General features: G+C 60.4%; 1 protein-coding gene across 2 annotated transcripts; it reads right to left on the reverse strand.

Moving 5' to 3' along the window:
- Positions 1–671: 671 nt before the first annotated feature.
- On the reverse strand, positions 672–27052 carry TMCC2 (transmembrane and coiled-coil domain family 2). 2 transcript variants are annotated; one of them, XM_086476502.1, is made up of 7 exons: positions 26885–27052; positions 18216–18722; positions 13002–13009; positions 11086–11242; positions 2066–3000; positions 1583–1718; positions 672–998 (listed from the first exon to the last, which is right to left on the reverse strand). In XM_086476502.1, the coding sequence occupies exons 1-7, from the start codon at positions 27050–27052 to the stop codon at positions 687–689; spliced, it is 2223 nt and encodes a 740-aa protein (XP_086332628.1). In that variant the 3' UTR covers positions 672–686. The 2 variants fall into 2 exon arrangements, with proteins under 2 accessions (XP_086332628.1, XP_086332629.1); XM_086476503.1 differs by lacking the exons at positions 11086–11242; positions 13002–13009.
- Positions 27053–27649: the final 597 nt, after the last annotated feature.

Here is a 27649-nt window from a genome sequence, read left to right on the forward strand (position 1 = left end):
GTGCCGGTGCTGTCTCTGGCATCGGGTCCCCTGTGTCAGCCCAAGCCCCTGTGGGGACACGGGGCCAATGTCACAGCCCCGCTCTGTCCTGGCTGGGCTGTGGTGGGGTTGGGAGAGGCTGGTGGGATGTGCATGTCCAGCTGCATTTGCCTTGGACCCGCTTTCTCCTTCACCACATGCTTTGCTTCTGCTCCATCCCGGGAATGAGCTTTTTGCCATCTTGGTCGTCAAGGATGAAAGGGAAAACCCAGCCCCAACTGTTCCCCCTCCTCTCTCTGCAGAAAGTTGTCCCGGCACCGGGTTTGGTCCAGCTCCATCCTTCCCACCAACAGAAGAGCTCTGCAGGAGACCTCCTTCCCACGGACTTTCAGAAGAGAATGACATTTAAAAAACAACCCAAGAAGCCTAGAAAAACCCAGCACCCCATAAATCACCAGTTTCTTCCAAAGCTCCTCTTCATTCCCCATCCCACCCTCCCCAAACATCCCAGAGGACTGACGGATCCCGGCTCCGACACACTGTGCTCCGAGCGGTCGCCGCTGGCTGCGGCAAGGATAGAGGGCCAGGAAAGCAACCGAACCAAGCGTGTGAAGAAACAACCCGAAGGCTCTGGACCACCGTCCCCCTGGCCCTCTCCTCTGCGGGAAATGGAAAGCCCCCGGGGGCTGCAGCGGCCGGGCTGCGGATCAGCTGGGGAGCAGGACGTGCTCCAGAAAGTAGCTGATGGAGTCCCAGTGCTTCCAGAGGAAGAAGAGGAAGAGGACGAGCAGGGCGGTGCTGAGGATGCGCATGCGGGTCTTCATGAGCGGGGTGATGAAGTTGGCGATGGTGGAGACGAAGACGAGCAGCACGGCCATGAGGGCCAGGATGACGTTGATGAACTTGCCCAGCAGCGCCCGAGCGTTGGCGTTCTCCACCCCTTCCAGCTGCACCACCTGCTGCTGCTGCTGCTGCAGCTCCAGCTTGGTCACCCGCGTCAGGCAGGACTCCACCGCCTCCTGCAAGGGACAGCACGTCAGGGCTGGCCGGTGGCCCCAAGGGATGGCCTGCGAGGGCTTTCAGTACTCGCCCTATGCTCCGAGACCTTGCTGCTGCCAAATTTTACTTGCACAGCTCCGATGGGTGACCACCTCAGCTGGAAAGGGGTTTCTCTCTGCAAACCCTTGGCCTGTGCGATGTCCAAGGCATGCTCTGGCCCACTCTGCCTGTGCTGCGGAAGGTGGAGACCCCATCTACTGCTGGGACTACCTACTGCCGCAGTAGATGACCCAGACTGGGACAGCGGGGACTACGTGTTGGCCCACGTGTGGCTCACAACAGCCCAGCGCTGCAGCCACCAACCCGGAGCCTTGTCCTGCCTTGAGCACCCGGGGACTTTAGCACAGCGGGGACTTGCTGGGGCACAGACAGGGATTTTGGGGACATGGCTTAGTTACCTGCTTCTTGCTGTGACAGCATCACAGTGAGGACCTCACCTCGAAAAAGGGATCCCCCTTGCCCACCCTCTTTCCCAGCCCAGGATCCCTCCCTTGCCCTGTGGATGGAGGGCGCAGTGGGGGGCTGAGCCCTCACGCCCCCCTACCTGGATGTCCCGTGCCCTCTCGTAGGACTGGTAGGCCACCTTCTCCTCCATGCTGGCCAGCTCCTGCTTCAGGTTGGTCATTTCGTTCTGGTGCAGCTCGGTGAGGTCGTTCAGCTGCTCCTCCAGGCGCTCGTACCTGCGCACGGGCGGTGGAGGGGCACTGGGGTGGGCAGATCTCCCCACAGACCCCCCCCCCCCCTTGCCCTCCTTCCCCCTGACACTGGGGAAACCGTCCGGCCCCTGCCACCCACCCCGCTCCCGGCTGTAGCTGGTTACGGCTGCCGAAGGGAAAGCATCGCGTGATCCTCCGTGGGAGCGGGGCTGCCAAGGGGTCTGGCAGCGAGGAGGGCAGTGGGGACGGCAGCTCCCCACATCCCTGGCATGCAGGGCTTAGCTGGACAAGCCCAGGGTGGTGGCCTCGTGGTCACCAAAGAGCCAGCCTGGTTGAGACGTGCTGCCCCCCCGGCACCCACCCATCCCTACCTGTACCGCTCCTCTTGCAAACACTGCGTCATGTAGGTGTAATCCCGCTGCAGCTGGGCCTTGAGGTCCTCCATGGAGTCCTCCAGGTGTGACTGGCTGTCTTTGATCTCCCGGAGCTCCTCCAGGATGGTGTCGAAGTTATTGTGGTGGCTATCCAGCGTGTTGGACTTGGGGCTCCCCAAGCCACCGGGTCCTGCCCCTGAGTTGCTGCCACCAGCCGAGCCGGAGGTGGCACTGGAGCACTCGTCGTCGCTGCCGTACTTGGGGCTGGAGACCAGGGTGGCACTGCCGCTGAGAGCCCGCGAAGCCTCCTCCGGGTGCCCGTCATCCAACGTGTCCTTCAGGTGGGCGATGTTGTCCGCGCTGCCGAACTTGTTCCGGATGAGGCTGGCGAACTCCCGGGGCTTGGAGACCACGGCGGTGTGGGTGGCCTGGGACAGACCCGAAAGCCCTCCCTTGACGCCCTCCACCACCCCTCCACCGAAGCCGCTGATGCTGGAGCGAACGTTGGCGCCCACGTCCTTGAGACCCTGGTGCATGTCCCGGAAGACATCCTTGGGCTGGCGCGAAGGGCCGTTCTGCTCGATCTCCTTCAGCTTCTTGTGGTAGTGCTCCAGCTTCTTGTGCAGCTGCGCGATGGTCTGCGCCGACTTCTGGTTCTTCTTCTCAAAAACCTGCTTGATGCGGGAGGCTTGCTGCTTGTCCGCGTTGTTGGCCAGCTTCAGGTACTCGGCCACGTTGTCGTCCCGAGCCTCTTGCTCGATCTTGATCTGCTCGGTGATCTTGAGGATCTTCTGGTGCAGGTGCTCGATGGCGGCTTTTGTCCTGTGAGGGTCAGGGGTGCCATCAGGGACGTCCAGGCAGACGGTGCCATCGGCGTCACCGTGCCCGGTGGTGGAGGGCAGGCTGAGCGCGGTCACGTCCCCCTTGTCCAGCTGCGAGCAAAGAGAGAGGAGGGCGAAGCTCAACGGAGGGAGCTGACACCCAGGCAGCCCCTGGGGAGGGGCAGGGGAAGAATGGGGTGGGGGGCAGAGGACAGAGGGGGAGGCAAGAGCTGGTCAGGAGAATAGTTAACCAGAGCAAGAGCAAGAAGTTGTTGGTTTTTTTCTGGCTGGTTAAGCATTTCCCAGCCATACCACTGCTGCTGGCACCCCAGGAAAAAGCCAGTTAGAGGGTGAAGCAATAATTAGGGGGTTGGGGCTGGTTTTGGCCAATGGCTTTCAGCAAGGAGCATCCACCACCGGGACCTCGCCTCTGACTCTCCACCCTCGCTCTGTGCAGACGGGCCCCCGTGTTTCTGGGCTGCTGGACACCCAGTGCCAACCAGGGAAAAAGGAGCGAGGAGCTGAAACTGGAAGCCCTCATCAAATCTCCCACCAAACCAGCAGGGATGGAGCAACCCGGAGGTATTTATCCTTGTTTCCAAACTTTGGCTTTTAGCCTAGATGCACACAGGAGTTTTTCAGCTGAATTGAAACTCTGCCATAAGCCCAGTTTGTGGGTGCCTCAGGAGCAGCTCCTGGTCCTCAGAGAGCAGCAGGCTGCAGGTGCAGGGACTCCTTCGCTTTCTTTTCCAAGGTTTCTCACCTGGCAATGCCAGACTCCTCTTGCAAACACAAGCTGCCACCTAGAAAGTTTGGACACACGCTGGTATCCATCTTACAGATGGAAAAACTGGAGCTTTGGGAGAGGAAATCGCTTGCCTGAGGCCACACTTAAGACCACGGGCAGAGCCTGGACTGCAACCCAGGGTCCTGCCTCGCGCTCTCTGAGCCGGGCATGCTGCGTTGCCACTTGAAAAAAAAAAAAAAATCACTAAATCTTTCCAGTTGCTGGGTTTTATATGCAGATTCTTATGCAAATCTCAGTGGTTGTATAAATGGCTCCTGGCTTCTAATTAAGAGCTGCTTGAAAGTTAAATACTGTTGGCAGACCTGAATAATTTCTAATTTCCATCACACTTTCCCCGAATGACCCTTTAATAGGGATAATGCTGGGAGATCATTACTTAGGAGTGTGTTATCACCAGGAAATGCCTTGCGCGGGAGGGAGGAATGTTCTCAAGATGCTGCTTATAAACGCTCCCGTTTGCAGCAGGTCCCACGCGGGGCTCGGAAAAGCAGGGGCAAATGCTGCCCTCCTGTTATTTACCCGCACCTCCTCCTTCCCTGGTGCTGCTGTCCTGTGGGGAGCCCCGGGGTGCTGGTGCTTCATGCGGGGCAGGGGGGGAGCTCAGCCGCCTTGGGAGGCGAAAGCAGACAACCGCAAGCTGGGTGGGAGCATCCCCCAGCCCCCTCCCCAAGGCTTTTCTTCTCCCTCCGTTGCTAAAGCAACCTGGGGCTGGAGGATGAGAGCAAAAGGGAGAAGCCAGGAGCTCCCAGGCAGATGTGGGGCAGAGCTGGGAGCTGGCTTCGGTCCGGCTGGAGCAGCACTTTTTTGAAAAAAAAAATGATGCCCAACAAACCTGCAGAGTTTTCAGAGCCCGCTGCCAAGCTACTCTTGGTTGCTGGGCCCTCCAGCCACCCCACAAAGGGTTTTGCTTTCGTTTCTTATCGAGGGGCAGAAATTAGCAGCAGGAAACAGACTTTTTTGCCCAAATGTGTGATTCTCTGTACAGTGTGGGACAAACCAGCCGTGGCAAAGGAAAAGGCAGCCCTGGAGATGCTGAAATGGGAAAGCCCAACTGGGCCAGCGAAGGGGAAAAGTTGCTCAAACTTGGTTTCCAACGAGGGAAAGGTTTGGGAATCACCCAAACCTTTGTCCCCGCTAAGCCAATCTTTTGGATTTACTCATGGGAGCGTATTTGGGAGCACAGGGGGAAGGGAGGGCATGGATCCGATGCTGCCCATCCACGCTGATGTGGCTGGGGTGAAATCCTTTCCCCAAGCCCCAGCGAAAGCTCTGCTCTCTCTCAGACACAGGGCACATCATAGGAAAGCCACATCAGGTTATTGCTTTGAAAACAACCACCAAAAAAAGACAATACCGATCTCTGCAGCATTAACAGACAGTGCCTGCTAAATCCCAGCAAGCCTAAATGACTGTGCAGTGGATTTAACCGGGGGATTAGTAAAAGCCACACTTTCCCTACATGCAGAAAAGCTTCTGGTAGGCACATCGAAATGAAAGTGCTGTTTTCCAGAGCTTGTTTTCCAGGCAGGCTCGGAGGGGAGAAAGCAGGGGCTGATGTGGGATGCGGGAGGAATGCAGGACGCAGGAAGAAAAATTATTCTTATCAACAGAGCTCAACCCAAGAGAGCTGAGATACGCAAAAGGCTCAAGCTAATAAGCTGAGCAAACAGTACTTAGAGGGCCATGGCTGGGCACAATTATGCAATGCTGGTTTATTTGCTGCTGCAGGTTGGATGGAAAAAAGCCCGGGTGGCAGGTGAGGAGCTCGGGGCCCAGCAGCTCACTCATGGCTGTGCCCCCGGCGCAGGGCTGTGGGTCTCCCGGCACACCCACGGCTGGGAGGGATTTAAACCCATTCTTAAGAAATTGCACAATCATTGCAAAGTTCAGAACAAAACTCTCAAGGCACTTACTCACGCCCTGAACTATTCTGGTTTCCATGCCCTACAGCCTACTAGGTAGCGCAGCGGACGAGCTAACGCCGCGGCTCCTGCTGCATCGACCCCGAGCGAGGGCTTTCACTACGAAGTGTGACCACGGTTCCCAGCTGAAGAAAAACACGGGGACGAAACGGCTGCAGGAAGGACCATATACGCCTTCAAGCACGGAAAAATATAAGTACCACCGAGCTGCCGAGGGATGCTGGCATGCGGGGCAGACCCGAGGAGCCGCTGCACTGATCCGGCAGCTCCACAGCACGGGTGTCACCGCGCCCAGGGCCCTTGGTGGCTGTGAAAAGCCACGAGAGGCCCCGGCCGGCAGAGAAATGCAGGTGGGCAGTGGTCTGGGGAGGTTGATTTTGGGGCGTCATCAAATGTGGGTGCTTGCTGCCATGGCCCCTCTTCCCCAGAGCACTTTAGCTGCGTAATTAGGGACAGCACCCAGCCTGCGAGTCGGCGATTGCAATTAGCTCAGCATTACAGGGGACGCTCAGGGTGTCCCCAGTCCTGTCCCCATCCCCGCGTGCGTTCGCAGCCCCGTGCCTCCCGGAGAGGAGCTGCTATTCCCACCAGACCGCGTTACGCACCCCAGGCGTTGAAAATAGAAGCAGGAGCCCTGACTCACACTTCCCACCCTCCTTTCAAGCCTGCAGCAGAGACCGAAGCAGGCAGCCCCGTGTCCCCCGCCGTGCCGTGCCGTGCCCTGCCTGCTGCCCGCTGCCCCGTCGCCCCTGGACGGGCGCAACGGGTCGGCAGCAGCTGCCTCCGCTAATTTACCAGCCTGAGAATAGTTTTTCTTACATAATGTAGGGAGGGACGTTAAGGGTTTCAGCTCGCAGCGGAGCTTCCCACCCCACCATGGCTGCGCCGGCACAGATCATGCCGGTGGGTTTCATTCACCAAGCGCCAGAAACGGAGGTACCGAAAACCCCCGCGGGTCTCTCTGCCCATCACCATCCTCCCCGCGGTCTTATTCTGACCCCAAAGGCTGCCAGGACCTACCTCCATCACAGGCAGGGCTTGGGTCCCCCAGGGCTAGTCGGCGTGGGCTGCTCGGCCGCGTCCCCACCACGGCACAGAGCCCAGCAGCGATGAGCGGGCGGCACTGGCTGCCATGGCAGGGTGCCTGGCTGGGGGGAAAGCGGCAGCTGATGGCAGCAAAGTTTCGGGGGAGCGGCAAGGAGGGACGGAGGGAGGAGGAGATCCCTCCTGCAGACCCCTGCCAGGGCTGGCCCCGCGTCCCTGGGCGCTTCCCCAAGGCGCGGGGACTGAGGCGATGGCTGCAGCGGGATTGCCGACTCAGGAAATCTGCCGGAGCTGTGTGCAGCTCTCAGTGGCTGGAGCTTTCAGGGCTGTAATGCAAAACCCCCCTCGTCCCTGTGGCGGGATATTCACACGCCTCCAGCCCCATCCGCTGCCTGTGCCCTGACGCAGAGGGTCGGGACGGGCTGCTGTCATCTGCTTGTGTCACACACCAGGACATAAAGCCCGGGAGAGGCAGGGGGAGGCACGCATAAAGCAAAACGCCGGGTGGAACCAAGGCACGGGAAAAATCAAGTCACCAAGCATGGAGCTGGGTAGCCCCAGGGAGCTAAAAGCCAGGAACCAGCCACTTGTGTCAGGACCAGATAGTGTCTTGGCTGTGCACTGGGATGGACCCGGGCCCAGCCTTCCCCAGCAGAGAGCTGCCAACCTGCTCGCGCCGCAGACAGCGATGGGGAAGGTTGCACTGACCCAATTCTGCCATGGGAGAACACGCAACGCACGGAAAACACATCCAGCCAACTGACCAGATAGAAGTGTTTGAGACTTCACGTGCAATTAAAAAGATGTTAAACGGAACGCCCAAAAAGCCAGCAGGGACGACAGCACAAGCCGGTGGCAGCCTGGAGTCACCCCCAGGCGCTGCATTTATGCCGGGGCCAGTGGAGCTGGTGAGAAGCCAAAGTCCTGGGTGAGAAAGGAGACCCGGAGCTTGTGCGCTTGACTCAGCCCAAACCCCCGGGGTTGCACAGAGCAGGGTTTCTGCGGCCAGCGCTGCAGGATCAGGCCCGGACAAGAGCGATTGCGGGAATCTGAATTCAAGCCCACAGCCTTACGCTGTGCCAGACCAAAGCCCTCAGCGTGCCCTGCTGATGCCAGGGCTGTTTGAAACCTCAAACCCACTGTGGCCACAGATCAGAGCACCTGTGCAGCTGCAGACAACGGGCTAAATGAGGAAGGTTCACTCGCAGCTCTCTGGTTTAGATATTTCTCAAAAAAAGCAACAAGACCACAACAGCTTAGGAAGTATTTTCAGCCACACGTTGAATTGTTCAGGCCGGACCGATGAGCTGATCGTGACCCAGATGCATGTTTAATGGGGAAGACCATGCTGCTCCCACAGCAGAGGCAAGCCAAGCACCGCTCAGCCTCACGCTTGCCATCGTCTCCCGCGCTGTCCCTACGCCCATCCGCGCCCTGGAAGCGTAACCTGCCGCATCGGAGAGGCTCTGGGTGCGACGCTGCATCTCTGAGCTACGGTGCCCACGCTGGAGCTGGCCCTGCCCGGGTTTAGCAGCGGGGGCGGGCAGCACAAACATCAGCCTGACCCGGCATGGGTGGATTTGAAAGGTTTGGTTCGACAGCTCCCCAAAAGCACCATCCCCAGGTCTCGGTCCCTCCGTACCCTGCAAACGTGAGCTCCCCTGCAAACGTGAGCTCCCCTGCAAACGTGAGCTCCCCTAAACCCAGACACGGCCCTTGCGGTGTCAGCGGAGCTGCCCTGCGGGAAGACTTGGTTTCCAGGAGACATCGGCTCTGACGGGTGTGGGCAGGGGCTGCCATGGGCTGCCTGCGCTGCCGGGCTGCGGGAACACCCGTGGCTGGAGCCAAGCTGACCGGCGTGACAGGAGGAAAGGGGCACAGAAGCAGCAGCCTCTGCTTGGGCTGCTCTGAGCCGGGAAGGCGTTTCCTGGAATCACCCGCAGCCTTTCGCCTGGCGCTGCCGGACCCTCCCAGACCAGCATCGGTGCCCACACTCGCAGCTCTCCGTGCGCCGCTGGGTGCCGGGAGCGGGCAGGAGGCAGAGCTGGAGCAGGCTGTGATGGACCCATTTGTGATGTGAAGATGCCAAAGCACAGCTCAACACCTCTAACTAAAACCCTTGGCCCCTTCCAGCCCAGGTTCCCACCGCTGTGGCACCAGCACCAGCAGGTGCCCATATGAGCTGGTGCTTGGGGAGCAAGGGACAGGCTGAATCAACCACGCAGCAGCACAGCTCACCAGCGCTCTCTTCCAAAACCAGTCTTGGCTGCTGGCAGCACAGTGGGGAAGCAGCGCTGGAGGGACCCAGCTGGCCCCCACACCCCAGCCCGGGGGACAGCACAGCTCTGCACTGCCCTGAGCCGGCCACGTAACCCCTACAGGAGTTGCTTCTACACATGGAGCTGTCAGCAGTCCCTGTGGTCCTCGGTCTGTCCTCTCGGGAGGACAGGACCTTGTAGGCCAACCCCCCCCCCCCCCATCTGGCTGCGAGTTTTCACGAGCGACCTTTGGGCATGCCAGCGCCGAGCCGCCCCGTTTGCAGGCACTGGCAGGGGGCTGTGGTACCATCCATACTGAAAGGCAAAGAGAAGAGGGGATTCCCCAGTAAGTTAAACCCACCAGGAGCAGAAACCAGCTGTGCCTACCGTACGGTGCTCAGCCATGCCGGGGAAGGGCGAGGAAGGAGCAGAGTTTCCTCCCGGTGCCGCACTGATGGTCCAGAGCCGTGGGGTACGGCCAAACCCTGTTGGCAACGCCGCAGTGCTGCCCACGGGGACCAGCGCTGGCAGCACACACGGCTCCTTGCTGGCGTGGGTAGGAGCAGCGTGTCTCCCGTGGGCTCCTCGCCTGTCCCTCTGATCCCACCGAGCTGCCCTGGGCTGTGGATGCCTCCGGGCATGACACAGGGCAGATTACCGAGGGATGTTCGTCTTTCGTTTAACAACTCTCACAGCATCACTTCTCGTTTTAGCGTAGGAGCCAGAGGTCACTTCCCATCACTCTTCCGTGGCCTCAGCAGGGCAGGAAAAATCCCCAGCTGCACGTGGCCTTCTGGAAAACACCCTCCCTGCTCTGAGCTCTGCTTTCCATTTCCCTCGTTCAAAGCGCCGGGGCCAGCCCCAAATCCCATCTGCTCCCCACCGGCCGCAGGCAGTGCTTTTTGGGGCTGCCAGGCACAGCCCCGCTTCTGCGCTGTGACTCGGTCCTCCCACCCTGTGGTTAACCATAATGACACTCCCCCCCCCCAAGTCCCTGCCACCTCCTGCCAGCTCACAGCCCCCCACAAACGCTGCCTGATCTGCCAAGCTCTCCCTGGCCTCGGGGAAGGACGGAAGAGCACAGATGTCCCCCGAGGAGGATGAAGAACTGAGGATTCGATACACCCCAGGATGCTCAGGATGAGACTCTGCAGGCAGCCTGCTGCAATGAGACCTGGAGAGCATTTTTGTTATTTATTGGGGACCTCAGGCAGCTTGATTCATAGGAAACTGCCTGTTCTCAGCTCCCCAGCACAAGGGGAAGGTTAGGGTTAGCAAATAATTGCAGAAGCAAGAACGTTGCCTATTAACGCCCCGGCAAAGCGAGGTGGAGCAGCGGTGCAGCATCTCCCCTCCCGAGGGCACAGCCTCCCTTCCAGATGATGCAAAACCACCGCTGGCATGGGAAAAGGGGGCGTTTTGCATGGAAATTACCCAAGAGGTTGGTGGCGGACTCCCCTTCACCCTTAGCACCAGCTCTGCTTTAGAGATTTAGTCTGCTGCTTAGAAAGCGGCAGCTATGTTTTTCAGGCCTGCCTGTGAGAGGCAAATTTAAAAATACATAAACCCCAGCTCCCATGCAAAGGAAATCCCTGGAGAGACACAAAAATCTCAGCACATTCAGTGTGTGATGGTGCTGAATGAATGCTTGCAACGTCCCGGTCCGAGCATCTCAACCAAGAGACAGGTCACCTAGCGATGCAACACAAACACACGGCAAATTTTGGACTCAGGCTCTGCCTTCGCTGGCCGGCACGGGCGGCAGCTGGGGCTGGGCTTAGCAGGAACACGCAGGCCCTGAGCTTAGTGCAGACAAGCAGGTCCTAAAAAAAGGAGGAAGATCAGCCAAGCTGCGCTGGAGCATCCTCAACCAGGCTGGGAGAGCTGCGTACAGATTGTCGGGAGCCAGGATGCTGATAGAGGTGAAGATCTGCGAAGCCCACCGCTCCTTAACCTCATGTTCCCGAGTGCTTTTGCTGTCCAAAGCAAGTGGCTTCTTGGCTAAGAGCTCAACCCTCGCAAGCAGCGGCCACGCAGAGACCAGCAGCAGCCTGACCTTCGCCTGCAGGTACCACCTTGCTCCTCACCCCCAACTCCTGGACACCCCGAGTCCTTGCCTTGCCGGTGCCTAGCAGTAGGAAGGAGAGCAGAGGGGGGTACTTACAAAGACACCCAGCAGAGAATTTAAGAGCAATATCCTTTTCCCGGGACAGGAGTCGGGAGGATGCTGTTCCGGCATGAGGATGCCCTGGTCACTCCTGCAAAGCGCCGGGCCGGTGCTCCGCAAAGCGGCCGGATCCTCTCCCTCGGTCATGGCCGCGGTTAAGGAGCCGAAGGGGCAGAGGCTCGTACGAGACGTGCGTTTGCAGAGGAGGCTCTCCGAGGCTCTGAGACAGCCAAGAACAAGCAGCACAGGCTGGCGAGCAGGGAGGGAGCCTGGGGGAGCGGGAACAGGCTGGGTGCTGCAGGGGCCGGTCCTGCTCCTCCAACTGTGCTGGGAAGAACAAACAGCACCGCCAAGTGCTGCCTGGCCGGGCTGACTTCCGAACGGTGCAGAGAATAAACAAACGAGCCACCGAGGTTCCCCCCCTGTCCCCAGTCTGAGCTGGGATGGTGCCACCATCCCACGGGGCTCAGTGGCAGCAGGCAGGGAGCTTGCTACGGCACAGCACCCGGCGAAGAGCCCCACACGGAAGGCGGCTGCGTGGGTACAGATGGGCAGATCCCAGGATCCGTCCCTGCTGCCTGCCCTGGGCTCCGGGATTCCCTGTGCCCATCCATACCATGTGGACCCCAGCGTTTCCTAATTCACCACCACATCCTCTGCGCTGGGGACTGTCCCTTGCGCCTTGGGCTTGCAGGTCACCAGGAGGGACGCCTCTGCAGAGATGATTCAATGACCATCCCTCACGGGTGAAGCTATTCAGGGCCCTGCCTACACTTGGAGAATCTTTGGAAAAATTCCCGCTGTTGTTTTTACTAGAGGGAGTAACCCCGGGAGCTCCAGCAATGCTGCTGCTATTTTGCTTGCTGGGTGACACACCCAGCAGCACCCTCAGCCCATGCTGCAGCTGGGTTTTGACACCTCTAACAGGGTGCCTGTGCAGCCAGCGGGGGGGATTTTCGGCAGCTTGCATGTGAAGGGTTTGAGGGGGAAGGGAGGGAGAGGCAGAGCCGCAGCGAGGCGAGGAGTCTCAAGGCAGGACCCTGCTTTGCTCATCCTGACTCAGGAGCCAAATCCTGCTCTCAGCTACAACCCAGCCCCCTGCATGCAGTGGCAGGGGATGGGCAGGAGACATCGCAGCACGGACGTGAACGCTTGCTCCCCCAATCCTGCTCTCTCCGCCCTGGGCATCCACCCCACACACCAGCCACCCGCTCGACCCAAATCCCCCGGGGCAGGTGGTGTTCGTGGTGCCTGTCTGTAGGGAACGGGAGCTGCTGGTGGGCTGGAAACAACAGCCATATGTCAACGAAGGCTGAGGAACACGATGTCTTTTGCTAAAGGGTGAATCAGTACGAGAGTCTGATATTCTTCTGAATTAATTAAGCAACAATCTCGGGTATCTTTGTCTTCGCAGCTATTATCTGCTTTCCCCAAAGAGCTGCTTGAAGCACCATCCCGATGGGAGTGAGGGAATGACTTCCCACCACCACCCTTTGCTCAGTCTCTCGTTCCCCTGCTACACGTGGGGAGATGGAGGTAGAGAGGTGGGAGCCGACCTAGACACGAATACTCTCACACCTCCAGTTTTGTGATGCCTGTCGGGGGCTCAGTTTGCAGCCGAGGTCAGCAGTTCCCCCCCCAAAACCCTTGGCACTTATAGAGTCTCCACACACCGGTGCTCCCTGGCTCACCCCCTTGGGACGCTGCCCAGATGCCGAGGGGATGCCCAGCCATGGGGCTGTGGGGCTGCAGGGAGGGCAGCTTTACATCACCATTCCCTCTATTCACTTCTGCAGTCACCACTGGCCTATTTTAGCTCCTTCCTTTGGGATTTTAACACCAGAACTCGCCCAGAGTTCGGGTGGGAGGGAAGGATGTGCTTTGCCTCTGTCAGCAAATCCTCCTAAAGAGATGCAAGAGGCTTCACCAGAAGCACGGAAGTGTTGGCTCTGGTTCCCAGCTGGGGAAACTGAGGCAGGGAGCGAAGGAAACCCCCTGCCTCTGAATCTCCTGCCTGGGTTAGGTGTGGGGACAGCAACCAAAAGCAGTGAGATGTGAAGGTCCCGTGTCCCCTGAGCTTGTGCCAGCTCCCTGGGGACTTTTAGATTCTCAGCACCTCCAGAAAGCAGGCTGCCTGCTCAGGAGCTCAGCCTCAGGCTTCTGGTTTTAGGATCACCGGCCCCAGCTCCACAAGCACTCAAACTCCCACTGAAAACAAGTTTTAGGGGCTGCAAAGCGCTCGCCAACATGCCACCGTCTGAGCCACCCCTGTGCGTCCAGTACACCTCCCCTGCCACCACCCACGTCCTCACCCACCACAGGGAGAAAGGATATTCAAGAAGTGCCATGGAGCAAACCCGGCTTCCCACCAGCGAGCCCCCAGCCCCGGGGCATCTCCCCTCCGAGCTGGAGCCAGGATCTGGCTGCTCAGCACCCCGACAGGTCGCACTGGCCCCAAGGAGGTCACGGCTGGGTTGCGCAGAGTCCCCCTCCCTGTCCCCATCCCAGTTGTCAACTGAGACCAGTTCTGGGTAATCGGAGCTGTAGGAGGCAAGAAATCACGTCCCCGCCCTGAAACCGAAGGCGGTTGGATGCCGGCGAGGCCGAAGGGAGCCAGGGCTGAGCTGGACGTGCCGCAGCCAGAAAGCCTGGCCAGGGGAGACGAACTTTGCCTGACAGCCCCGAGCTGCCGGGGTGAGGGCTGAGCCATCCCACGGCCTCCTGGCCACTGCTTGCCCAAACCCCTCCATGCCCATGGGCCACAGCTGTCCCCCCCCAGGGTGGATGCTCAGAAACTGCTGGTTTCTCCCCACGGACTATAATCCTTCTTGCCCTGATATAGCTGCTGACCCGGCGAGCATCTAAATTTAGCGGGATGAATCCTGCCCAGTGTTGGGAGGGCTGATGCCCTTGAGGCAGCAGGGTGGTGGGGATGGGACCATGAGGACAGGGCCCCCCTCTGAAGGGCAGAGCCCCAACTGGGGACGCTGCGGACCACCTCCCGCAGAGACTGGGCAGGCGGCGGGGGAGCAGAGGGAGGAGAAGGGAGCAGGGAAAGGGCACGCTCGGGCTACGAGCCCATAAATAAGCGTGGCCTGCGGCTGCTGAGCACCCAGCCTGGCCCGCAAGCCCCCCTGTCCCCACCCCCCATTCCTCCCCCATCTCTCACGGGAGAGGCATCCGTGCCGGGGGGCCAAGGCGGCTGCGGGAGGGGCACGGGGGGGGGGGACGACAGCGGCGGCAGCTGGTGCTGTCACTTGCCAAGGGACGCCGAGGGCAGACGGGCAGGAGCCCGGCCAGGGTCCGGCCCCTCGCCCCCCCGTCGGGGGATGCTCCGCGGGTCCCCTCGGGGCTGAGCACTTTGCACTCGTGACACTTGTGAGCGGGATGCCGGGGAGAAGCCGGCTGGGGGGGGGGGGGGGGGGCGGGCGCACGGACAGAGGGACGGACGGACAGGCGGACAGAGGGACGGGCGGACAGAGGGACGGACGGACGCGCCGCCGGCCGTGCACGCCGGTGCGGTAACGCTGCCCTCTAACGGCCACCGGCCCCGCATCCAGCCCGGGTGCACGGGCTCCCTCCCGCTCGCTCCCCCCCCCCCCCCCCCCGCCCGCCGCTGCTCAGCGTGGGTTGCGGGGGGGGGCTCGGAGGGACCCCCGAGCCCCAGGGGCTCACCTGGACGTGGACCATCCCGCAATCCCCGCAGGCGTCCGCGCAGCTCCCCGGTAGCACCAGGCACAAAACCCCGCGGCCGCCCCGGTCCAGCTCCGGTCGCCCCAATGGGGACGGGGACGAGGGTCCCCCCGGGATGCTCTGCCCCGCCAGCACCGGCGCTCGGCTGAGCCCTGCTCCGCCGCGGGGAATAGGGGTCCGCGGGGAGACCCCCACAGCCGCTGCTGCCGGTGCCGGGGCCTTGGCGGCCGCCGCAGCCGGTAATGCCCGTCTGCCCGCCTCCCCAGAAGGCGCTGGCGGGTCACCAGGAGGGGATTAGTGAGATAAGGAGAAAGCTCTCCAGCACGATCCCATCGCCATGCGCCGTCCCTGCCCGCAGCCTCCCCCTTGCCCCAACTGTGCCGCTGCCACCACCGCCGTCACACGTGCCACCGCGTCCCCAAGCTGGCATGTTCTCGTGGGAAACGCCGACACCGGCCACGTGCTCCCTCGGACACATCAATACCAACGTACGCCCCAAATATGCCACCTTGCTTGGGCTAAGCAAGCGAGCCGCGCACGGGGGGATGCTTGAAATCCAGCGGTGCTCCCGGCCGTTGGGACCCACAGCCCCAGAGAAGCGGCTCCCCCAGCTCGCCGGCGAGCGGAGATCCGTGTCACCGCAAACCAGAGGGCGTGTGCCCCATGGGCACAGCACACACCGACCGGCTGCGGCTCTCGGAGCAGAGTCAACGTACAAAACCTTGGCGCCGAGCTGCCAGCGAGAGGCAGGGGGACATCCGAGTCATCCCACCCTCGCTGGGAGCTGCTCTTTGCACGCACAAGGTGGGCAGAGCGGGGTTTGGAAAGCTGGGGAAGGGAAATCACGAACACGTGTGCCCCAGGTGGGCACCACCCTGCAAAACAAAGCCTTGTCCCCAGCGTGTGGCGCAGGTGATGGGCCTTTGCTGGCCCCCTCCCCAGCCCCATGTGAGGGTTACGGCTTGGCGACGCTCCCAGCGACAGGCAGCTGCGCCGGGGCACAGGGCAGCTGCAGGTGCAGGCAGCGCGGGGGCATGCAAGGCATCTCTGGGGTTACACCGCGAGCCCCAGCCAGAACCAGCACCCAGCACCCAAGGCCCAGACTGTGCCGAAGTCCCACTCGCCTCCTCCAGCCACCCCGTTTGCTCCCCGCCGCCGCAGCACCCCGGCAGCTGCCTCTTGGGGAGACTTAGGGTTGCAGTGGGGAGGAACCGCGTGTGCCTGGCCCCAGCAGGGCAGAGGGTGGCCCAGCACCGCCAGGGACCACAGGGTTAGGAACCAGCGCAGGTGAAGGCAGGGAAGGGAAAACTGCAGGGACCTAATTAAGAAAAAAGATAAAGGAAAAAAAAAAATCAATAGCTGTTCAAAAAGCGCTCGCTGAGGCTGAGCGATCCCACGAGGGATTAATCCAGCGTGTGCTCAGGCCCTTACGCAACAGATGGAAAATTCAGCATGAAATTTCGGGGGGGAAAAATGCCTCTTTCACAGGAGCCCTGTGCACCCCTGGGGCGGCGGCTTCCAAACTGAGGGTGAAACAGGGAGGAGGTGTCTGACCCGGGCAGGCCAAGGCAGGGCAGATGTGAAGCGGTTGCTGGCCCAAAGCCCCGTGCAAACCCGCCTGCCGGGGTCTGGCGGAGCCGTGTCGGGTGTGCTCGAGCCCAGGGCACGGCAGCACCAGGAGACCCTGCGGAAGAGGAGCCGGTTTGCTGCGGCAGGAGGCTGGGTTTCCTGAGGGCTATGGAAAAATAATACGGCATGAGAATATCACATAGCTCTTGTTTCTCTAAATAGGTTATTTTTCCACTGCCTTACAAAGGCCCCAGTATCGCCTCTCTTCTTATTACTCTTTGTGTCATATGCAGTTAATTATTCATCCCCTTTCTGCTCTCTTTGTGCTGCTCCAGGAGCAGACACGGCCCCGCTCTGCTCTCGCCTCCCTCCGGGTTCTTCTGTCCCGCTGTGAACTGCTTCGGCTCGAAGCTTTGGCCGTAACCCCACAGGGCTCAGCAGGACTGTGCTCCTTGCAAGGCCAATGCCACGGGCCAGAGGGAACAAATTTTGACTGCAGATGCTCCAATTAACAACCTGAGCGGCCCTTGGCCCTGCTGAGGTACTTGGTCAGGGTGCAGCAGGCCGGCAGGGAGGACTGGGGACTGCCATGGAAGGGTCAGGGTGCTCTGATTTGCACAGTGTAAATAAAGCAGGGGACACAAGGACCTGGGCAGCCGTTTCTGGCGAATACAATGATGTGTCTGTCCTCTGGGACCAGATTCCCATGTCCCGGCGTGGCCCCATCCCCGCACGGCTGTGGCAGGGGAGCAGCGCTGGCACCTGCTGCAAGCGTCAGCTGCGGCTCGGTGCTGGAACAGCCGAGCGAAAACAGAAAGAAAAAGTATCTGGTTGATCCTCTTTCCATTAGGTCAGAGGGCAACAGAAGTCTCCAGGTCAGATTTCCCTCTCGGAGACTCGGTGTCAAGGAGAGAGGAGCGGCTGGGGGGGGGGGGTGTGCATGGGAAGCATCACCCCCAGCTCCTGTGCCCACTAGGTCCCACTGCTTGGGAGGAATGCACGGACTTGACACCCCCGCTGCTATCCCAGCCTGGCAGCTCTGCCCAGCCACTGCCACCCTATCACCCAGCTATTCTTGTAAAAGACACCCAGTCACCCACTCAAGACCCCCCGCTGGGTGCCGGAGCCCGCCTGGTCACCTCTCCACCCCAAGCCCTGCTGCTTTGCCAATTTACTGCTGGCATTCTCAGATATATTTAAAAAAAAAAAAAAAAAAAAAAAAAAAAAGGGGGATGCCTCTAGTCCTTAGGGCTGCAGAAAGTGGTTTTAGAGCGTGACACCCCCCGAGCTCCAAAGGCCAAGGAAAGAAGCCGACACGGAGAATCCCACCAGCGCCCAGAGCGTCTCTCACCGCTCGCACTGTGCCCTCAGCGTGCCGTGCCGCTGCACTAATCTCAGCTGTTTCATAATTAACAGGGCTAAACGCTAGATGGAAATACCATCCTCTTCATTAGCTCCACACAGAGCAGTTAAAAATCACTTTGGACGGGACCGATTTGCAGCCGCCTGGTCGAACCCTTGTAGACGCCCCGCACTGGGCTGCCCGCGATCCCCTCCGACCCCGCACCGGGAGTCCCACCCCGCTGGCACAGAGCTCTTGACAGGTCTCTCTCCCTCAAATCCCGCTCTGGGAATCAGACCGGGGCCTGTCCCTGCCTTCACCTCCCTGCGAGAGCAGCATCAACCCAGCAGCCTCTGGACCCGAGCGGGGGCTGCCATCTGCCATCCGGCACACCCAGTGCCACCAGCGCTGCTCTGAGGGACGGTCTCCTCCTGACAGCGTTTTGGGGTGCTGCCTGGGACCCCCAGTATGGGCTCATGCCCCCCAGCCCCCCCAGCGACGTCCCCCCCCGGCGCAGCCCTACCTTATCGGCCAGGCACTCGGTGTCCTCGGTGAGCAGGTAGACGGCGCCGCTCTCGGCCAGGAGGATGGCAGTGTCGGTGGTGGAGGAGGACCTGGGGCGGCCCTGGTGCTGATGCAGGATGGCGGTGAGGCTGCTGTCCTGGGGGGCCTTGCGGACGAGGTGGGGGCTGCCTTTCTGGGGCTCCAGCGAGCCGCTCTTGGCCCGCCGGCTGCCGCTGTGCAGGCTGGTGCCGCGCTTGATGGAGGGGCGAGAGCGGATCTGCTGCAGCACCCGGTTGAAGGCGGTGGGACGCGCCGGGAGGTCGTGCAAGGACATGGCGTAGGAGACGCGGTGCATCTCCGGGGACCGCTCCTTCTCGTCGGGGGAGTCGTGGTCGGACATGCCGTAGTGCGGCGGCAGCGAGTCCTGCGAGTTCTGGTGCTCCCGCTCCCGCGAGCGCCGGCGGCTGTGGAAAAGGTGCTTCAGGCCATGGCCAAACATGGACCCTTCGGACAGCTGCTGGATTTTCTGCAGGAGAGGAGAGAAAACAACCCCTGTCACTGTCAGGAAGGGACGGCATCGCCCCACTTTGGCGCACACAGCTCTGACAGCCGGTGCCCACGCTAGCACCGAAGCAAAACACGAAGCTCAAGGGCTTAAAGAGCTTCTGGAGGGCTCTGGGGACCCCACACTAGCCCCCAAAGGGATCTGCGAAATGGAACAAGCCCTGCTGCCAGCACTGCACTTTATACCCGTGGAAAAGTATGAAGCTTTAGTGGCCATTTGATGGCACACAGGGCTGAGCACGCGCTGGCTCGGGATGGCTCAGGTTTGCAGCTCCAACAGCATTCCCCACGCCAGAGGGAGGTCTCTGACGAGCGCTGGCTACCCCTAAAAGTAGCAAGAGGAGGAGAAGGACCCTTCAGAGCAATGGAGGGAGGAGGGTGCCTGCTGCAGCCAACGCCACGTGCTGTGCAGAGACCCCGACCCTGCGGGCGGCGGGGATGAAGCAGCCTCTTCCTTAGCTAGAAAAGCCACGGTCACTCCCAGCCTTGGAGCCTCGGCCACCGACGTGCTGCCAGGAGCCACCTGCTCTCCGAAACGTGCTCCAGGAAGGATCGGGGAGGGCTTTTCCCCGGTGGATTTTCCATGGCCTCCGAGCTCAGCACACACCAGGCTGGCCTCACTTACGGGGGTGAAACCACAGCTCATGGCCTAGTGCCACCAAATCCAGTCACCGCTGGGCAGCAACCGGTTTCCAGCAGGAGACAGGGGCACGCCGCTGCCCCGGGTACCCCCGGGTCTTCCTCTCCCAGGGGGCTGAGACTCACTTTCCCACAGAGCACGCGGCTTTCCTCGTGACAGGTCCTGGGAATCCGGGTGGACACCAGCCGCGGCCACGGCGAAGTCATGCAATATGGATGGTGGAACAGATCGTGCTCTTGATTACGGTCGGGTCAGCCCAGAGCGGTTTCCCCGCAGTCACTGGAACGCCCAGATTTGCATCCATGGGAGATTTTGGCTGGGTGCCCTCTGCAGTCCCCTGTGTGTGGTCAGAGGGGGACAGCGGCATGGGCAGCAACTTCCAGCATCTGCAAAAACGGCTCAGCAGATCCCACATCCCAGGTCCATCGCGGCTCCCAGGTAGCAAGCAAATGATTTTGGGACATCGAAAGATCCTCTAGCCTCCCAAAGCAGCCTCAGCTACCAGGAACCCAGCAGATCACAAGGCAGGAGTCTGCCCTGTTGCTCTCTGTCTCAATTTTGGAGTTAAGCCAAGCATCCTACCTTTGAGGACGCCAGTCCTGACCCTGCTGACGTTCAGGGGCATTTCACCACCGATTTACTGCGGCTGGGACTCTCCCCAGGGACGTTGGTTCCCATAACTGCATCTCTGCCATTAACTCATGCTTGACAACCAGCGTGAAGCGGGTACAGAACTGGGAGCTACTTACAGCCCCAGCAGACACTTGGCAAAAGCCCCAGCTTTTAGAAAAGCAGCGATGTTTGAGACACAGCCTCCAGGAGCTGCAGACTGTGGAGGATCTCATGGCCATACAGAAAGGACTCCTTCTCCTAAAAACCTCAGGGATTAAAGCCACAAGGTCCAAGTCCATAAGAGCCCAATTCTCATCGCACCTGTAATATCGACAAGGAATCAGCAATTAGATCCTGTGTCACTAAACACTACAGGCAAACCCTTTAATCCTTCTGTTAGCCATTCATAATGAAAATTTCTATCCTTTTGGTTTTTCCTAGGAAATATATAATAAATCTACTGTGCTGAATTGCTACTTCAGGAAATAGTGATTTAAATTTAATTCTATTTATAGAGTCTCTATGGAAACAGAGACAGCATTAGATAAGTAATAACTATAAACCCACAGATTTCTACTGTCAAGGGCATGGCATACCCTCAGATGCACAGTTAGCCCTTTAGAAGGTCCAAGTGAAAAGAAACAGCCAACTCCCTTCCTCGAGGGTAACGAAAACTAAATAAAAGCGAAGCTGGCAATAAAGGAGAGGATGTTTTTCCAGGACCAGCGTGCCGGTGGAAGCCACACAGGGTTCTTGGCCCAACAGCTTGATCTGATAGAAATTCACCTTTTAAAAGAAACTCTCCTCAGGCCCTTTCCAAGTTTTCCTGAAAGAACCTTTCCTGGGCTCCACAGGTAGGGCTCCCAGCGGGACAGTGAGGGATCTGCATGGGAAAAAAGGGGGAGGAAAGCAGAAAGAGGCATCCCAGCCCTGCTGTTCTGCGCTTGAACTCCACCAGATCGATGGCTTGTCAAGCTGAAGGCTTGTCTACACTGAAGAGTTGTCGGGAGCGGTCACCACCAACAAGCTGTTCTGCAACGGTTGTTGCAGAGAATTTGCTGATGTAAAATCTCTGTTTTCTTATGTTACTCCGGGATATTACTGCACTTCCAAAGCAGAGGCATTTTTCTGGCACGAAACTACTCGTGGCTCAGAACAGAGCGCCTGCATGGGCTATTTTGGAGCAGCTGTTGCTTAATGACTGATGCAATGGATACGGAGATCAATTTCTCAGTGTAGGCAGCTGTAAAATGCTAAGATTAATACAAAAATGTCTTTATTTCTTTTGTCTTTTGCATTAATGCAGCCAGGGTCTCTTGCTCGGCGGTGGGGACTTGTTTCCGTGGACTTCAAAGGAGCAGCTCCTGCTTCACGTCCCCCGTAAGCGGATCAGCTCTCGCCAGCTGCGGCAGGGTCAAGCTCAAGGCACCCGCTTTGGCTGAGCACCGCTCCGGGCTGACCACGGTCACACCCTCTGCCTCCTTTTTCTATCTTTATCCACTGATGGAAAGTAATCGCTAAAACGTGAGAAGCCAGGAGGGGGCTGCACGATCCCACCCCCCCGCACAGCCATCCCACCACCCTGCCTGCACCGAGATTGGGGTCTCAGCCCTGCGAGGACAAGCCATGCCTGGCCAAAAGCCAAAACCCCCCCATTTTAACTCAAACCAACATATCTTGCTGGAAAATAGTGACTTGGATGACTGTTTTGCTTGGGACACTGCTCTTTGGCAATGTCCCGTGGGACAGCCCGGTGCTGCCCCTGCCCACTGAGGCAGGGGTGCGCATCCCCCTCCTGCTCGGGCCGTGCTGGGCTCTCCAGGGCCGGTGTTCCTGCTGCTGCCGAACGGCCACGCAGCCTGAAACCTCCCAGATGCTCACTAAATGGTTTTGCAGCTCTGGCCCAACATCCAAACCTCTTACTCGGCTTTCAGACATGCAAGGAGGGGATCTTATTGCCATGACCTCATAGCACGGCCACATGCTGCGAAGTCCTGCTCAATTACTATTATTATTATTATTAATTATTTATATCCCTGTCCCACCCAGAGGCTCCAGCCAAGACTCCGCAGCCCTTTGGAGGCATTGCACAGGCACAGCAGAAGTCTGTCCCATCCCATCCCATTCTGTTCCATCCCATCCCATCGCATCCCATCCCATGGAACTCTGTATTTTAAGGGGCAGCCCTTCCCCCAGCGGGCAGAGCTGGGGAAGGCCATGCCACCGAGCAGCTCGCAGCCCCTCAAACAGCAGCAGGACCCCGGGAGGTCCTGCTCGCCCCTGCACAGGGTTTCTAGTCCTCTTGCCGCTTTCTCTGGCTGATCCTCCTATGGGTTCCCAGCAAGGGGGTCCTACCACCACCCAGCACCCCACTGCCAGCTGCCAGGCTGAGGGACAGGGGCAGAGTTGTCCCCATGGGGTGGCAGCCAGCCCAGCTGCCCCTCGTAGCCCTATCTCACACCAGCACCCCGAGCCCTGGTTCTGCCGCTCTTCCCGCTGCCACAAACGCCGAGGAAAACGTATAGATGTTCTAAAATGGAAAAGAAAGTACTCCCCCACACACGCTTCTCCTCCCGGGGACAGGATGAGAGAACAAACATGTGACAAACGTTAGTCATGTTGTTTAATGCACTACCAAAACGCTATAGTGCCACGCAGCAACTTAAACTCTCTCCGGAATAACATCTGCGGGGCCGGCACTGCCTGCCCAGGTGTGGCTCCGGCCGGGTGGGCTGCGGACCCCCCATAAGCTCCCAACCTCGGGTGGCATTTGCAGGGGGAGACCTCTGCTGCCGGTGCCGAGCAGAGCCAGACGTGGTCCCGGGGGGAATAACACTGCGAGCGGCAGCCCTCGACCGCTTCTCCCACGGCTGTCACCTTCTGCGTCTCCTGAACTGGCTGTGGGGACGGTGAGCGCTGAAATTCGGTGGGAAGCCAGGATGGGGACCCTGGGGGATCAGATCTAGGGGGGCTGGGGCTGTAGGTAGCTGGGTGTGGAGTTCTTGGCCTCGGCCCAGCAGCCCACACCGATGTGACGGTGTCTCCTGGGACGCACCGTGCAGCTCCCGGGAGGGCAGCGTGCCCCAGCCTCGGCTCTCGCCCCTCCACCGTGCCTGGCACAAACCCTGGGGAAACGCCCTTTCCTTCTGGCTGCACCCTGCCTGGGAGGATGCTCTCCTCTCCCCGGGGGGCTGCAGCGTGCAGCTCTGCAGTTGTGAGAGTGAAGACCCACCGGGGTCCCTGCCAGCAGCCCGGGAGCTTTTGATGAGCGAAGCCCCAGGGAGATGATGGATGCGGCCGCTCCAGGGACCGCGCTGCTCCTGCTCGAGCTGCTTGACAACAGCTCCATCCCACTAACCGCAGGGGAGCCGGCTCACCTTGGCAGTGTCCTTTCAAGACCAAAATATGCCTGGAAAATTGTTCATGCAGGGGATTAAATATAAATGTACCTGAGGGTTTAGAATAGGGGCTGGTGACCTTTAGGGAGAGGAGTCCTCTGCATCCTCCCTGCAGCGAGCAGCCTGCACAGGTACTGCCACAGGGGGGGGGCCTCTGAACCACACCAGGGGGTCTCCACCCCCAGACCCATCCCCTCATAGTGAGGGATCTTCAAAGAAATTAAACTAGCTGAGTGGGTTTGACCTGCTATGAGGAAACGGGAGGTTAATGCTTCACCCTACCCCTTCCAGCCACCCCTGTCCCAACCCCAGGGCAGGACCTGTGCTGGGGACTGCATGTCCCATGGTGGGATGTCCCTTTGTCCTTCATCACCCTCCTGCCCAGGAGGTGTCCCCAGTTCTAGGAGAGGCTCCCCAGCTCCAGGAAGCCCAGGGGAAGCTTTTTGTCCACGGATGTGGGGTTTGGATCAGGCCCTGGGAAGAGGGAAGAGCTTAGGCCAGCGCCTCTGGACTGCTGTTGATCTTGGCTTTTGGGTTCAAAGGAGGGAAAGGTGGGAGCCATGAAGACCAAGGCCATGAAACTGGAGGTGGAAATGAGGTCAGGCTTCAACTTTCAGCCCTTGGCCAGATTGGCCTATTTGGGAAAACAGAGAGAGGGAGAGACCCAGGGAAAATCACTCAGCTCAGCGATGCTCGGGGAAAGTGGGAGTGGGACCAAGCGGCGAATGCCTTGGCGGTGGGATGCCCCAGACACCCTGGCAGCCACGAGAGGCTGGATGTCTCCTCCTGCAGTGTTTTGTATGGATCCAGTCACTCTGCTGCAGAGCGCAGAAATCCCTGCCACCCAACATATTTTTGAGCAGAACTATGTGTCATGCATCTGCTTTGCTCCTTGCCAGAAATTTTTTTTTTTTTTCCTCTTTTCCCCTAATGGAGCCCTTGCTCTCGGCAAAGGAGCTGGAGTCGGGGCTGGGGAACGGAGAGCTGCCGCAGATCTGCCGCGGTTAGGGGATGGAGATGACACAAGGCAGCCTGTTGTTTCCAGGTTGCCAGCTCAAATCCATCTTCGGCTGGCAGCAAACAAAAGTTTATATCTGAGGCTTGTTCCCTGTCCACGGGGAGACGGATCTGGGGACAGCAGAGGGGCCGAGGACCCGCTTGTTTGAACCCACCCCACTGTGGTGAACACAGTGCAGCTCCATAGCGGGTTTGGGACAGGAAAATTTTAAGATTATATTAGCGATGCCACTAATTGTAGCAACAGGAGGCGAAGTGGCTGAATCCGGCGGTGTCTGTGGCGGGGCCAGGCAGAGCGCCCAGCTCTGCTGCGGAAGCTGTGGGCAGCACCGAGACACAATTTTTCATGCGTTCTGCCTGGCGAAGCAAGTTTGAGGATTCGCTCCATGCGGGCAATTAATTGCCGAGCTACAAATGCGTTAAAGGTGAGCATGGCGAAGCAAACCTGCATTAGGGTATCCCACTCGCGTCAATAAAATCAATGGGTGCTTGGCCACGGCTCTGGCTGTGGGCTGGACCGGGCTGCAGACCAGGCTGAGCTCCAGCTCGGAGCTGGATGTGCCGACCAAGGAACGCTTGGCCCGGTGGCCATCCCCATCGTAAGCTGTGCCTCCTTTCGCCTCACGCTCCCACCCCTTTCTGACTCGCTGTGCAAGTGAAAAGGGCCCCGGGGGCCCCAGAGAGGCTGGGGGATGATGTGGGTGAGAAGCACCACCTTGGCCAAGCCAAGTTGAGCCTCCTCAAGGTAAGGGTGTCCTACCCCACCGAGCCTTGCGTGGCCCTGAACACCACATCCCCACGGATGTGCCTTCCCCTGGCATGGGGCTCTCCCCTCCAGCTGCTTTTAGGGCGGCAGCAGCAGCTGTACATCATGTCAGCAAAGCCAAAACGGCCTCAGGAGCAGGAGCTGCCGCTCGGACATCGAGGAAAAGGCACCACGTGTTGCAGCAAGCAGCGTCCTGCAACCACAGGGCTTCTTGTGCTTAAAGCAGCTGAGTTCTCCTGCAGGATTGGGTGTTTTTATATCCTGCCTGCCTTTCTAGAAGGGATGCATGCAGGCACGGCAGCAGCCTGGCAGTCCTGGCTGTGCTTCCCAGCTCCCGCATGACCTTGACTGTGCTGGTAAGACCTTTTAGGCCAAGTGGCAGGCTGGGGGTCTCCGTCCTGGATGCCAGGCTGCCCGTGGGTGACCAGGGACATTTTCCACCTTTGTCCAGGTCTTTTGTGAGTGGCACCTCCATACAACCACGGCACGACCACCACATCGCCTTTAACAACGCTGCCACGAGCACGCTCTGCCCGCGGCCACAACGCGCCGCAGCGCCTGAAAACATCGAAGTTACAAGCAGGGAATCCACCTCTGCCACACCAAACCCCACCGCAGCTGTGCCAGCGGGACCCTGTTGAACGGCTGGGGGGCCAGAGCCGCTCCGCTTCCAAACCCACAGGAAATTTCTGCCCGATTTCACCCGGGACCGCCCCGTCTTGCCTGCCCACATCCCTGCCCGTGCCCTGCCGCCGGGGTCCAGCTCCTTTCCCTCCCGCAGCGCTGCAGTGCCGCGTAACTTGTTTTTTCCTCATTAACCGGACACAGCCCGAAGGCACAGAAGGAGCAGCCTCGGGGCCATTTATACACCGTCACTTCCCGGCTGCCGCAGCACTAATCCTGTCAGCACGGCTGGCCGTCCCCCGAGCATCTCCCCACGCTCTAGCGCTGGGATGACTCCGGTGGTTATTTACCAGGGGTCTGCTCAGCTCCTCTGCAGGGGGACTGCTCTGTTACCCCAAAAAAGCCTGCTCGAGTGATGGCAGCCCGCTCCAGACCTGCTCCGGGGTGCGACCCTCATGGCTGCAACCCCCTTGCCAAGGGCGGGTGGTGTCACTGGGGTCCTCCCGCCTCTCCCACCGCCACCCTACTGTTATCGCTGCTCTTGGTGGCCAGGCTGCAGCAGGGCCATGGCCTCGGCGGTGCCCAGCCCCGTGCGTGCTCGTGCAAGCCTACCACAAGGCATCTCAACCCCAGAGGTGGCCCGCTGCGGGGGCACCCACACCCCAAGGGGCATACCCTCCCCTGGGAGCATCCCCAGTGCGGGAGCATCCCCAGCCTCACAGCATCCCAGCCTGGGACCTCTTCATCCCAGGAGCATCCCCATCCCATGAACATCCTCATCCAGGAGCATCCCCATCCCAGGAGCATCCCTGTCCCAGGAGCATCCCCGTCCCAGGAGCATCCCACATCCTCCAAGGTCACACCTGTAGCAGAACGGGGACCAGGGTGTGGGGATGGTGGTACCCCCACCAGGGCGCACATCCCACCGGTAACACCACAGGGTACTTGCCCCGTTGGTAACCCCACCGTTGACCCTAAGGGGCCCTCACCCCTCCGGTGACCCCGCCGGGATGCTCGCCCCATCGCCAACCCATCGGTACCCGCCGGCCGGTGCCACCGAGGCTCACCTTCAGGTCGGGGGGCTTGGTGCGCGGCGGCGGGACAGCGCCCGCCTCGGGGGCCGCCGCCGCCGCCTCCCCGGGCTTGGCCTCCATGGCGGCGGGGCCGGACGGCTCCCCCGCGGCGCCGGGGTCCTCTTCGGGCTGCCGCAGCTCGTCCGACCGGCACCGCTTCATACCGGTGCGCCGTGCCCCCGGGAGGCGGGGGAGCCTACGGCCGCGGCGGCGGCGGCGGGCGGCGCCCGGGCGGCCGCTGCGGGGCCCGCGGGCTGCGCGCCCCCGCCCCGCCCGCGCCTGCCCCGCCGTGCCCGGGCCGGGCGGCGGCTCCGCGCCGCGGCGGCTCCGCGCCCGCCGGCATCGGCATCCCCGCCGCCGCCGCCGCCGCCGCCGGGGCCTGAGTGGCGGCAGCGCCGGCCAATGGCGGCGGGCGGTGGGCGGGGCCGACGGCGGCGATTGGCGGCGGCGGCGCGGAGCTGTCGCGGCGCGCGGTGCTGCCGGCCCCGCCGCCCCCCGCCGAGCCGGGCCGCGCAGCGCAGCGCGGAGACGGAGCGACCCCCCGGCGCGCCGCTGCGCTGCCCCCGGGGCGCTGCTCTGCCTTTTGTTTCCCCTTTTTAAATATATATTTTTAACTCTAATTCTTTTTTTTTTTAATTATTTTTTCCTCGCCCACCCACGGCGCTGGAGCCCGCCGCAGCTCCGCGGGTCCGTCCCGCCGCGGCCGGGGCTCCGCCGCCGCTTTGCCTCAGGGCGGGCGTAGCTCCGGGCGAGGGCTCC

The sequence above is a fragment of the Leptosomus discolor genome, chromosome 21, assembly GCF_034619465.1.
Source record: "Leptosomus discolor isolate bLepDis1 chromosome 21, bLepDis1.hap2, whole genome shotgun sequence".
NCBI classification, from domain to species: Eukaryota; Metazoa; Chordata; class Aves; order Leptosomiformes; family Leptosomidae; genus Leptosomus; species Leptosomus discolor.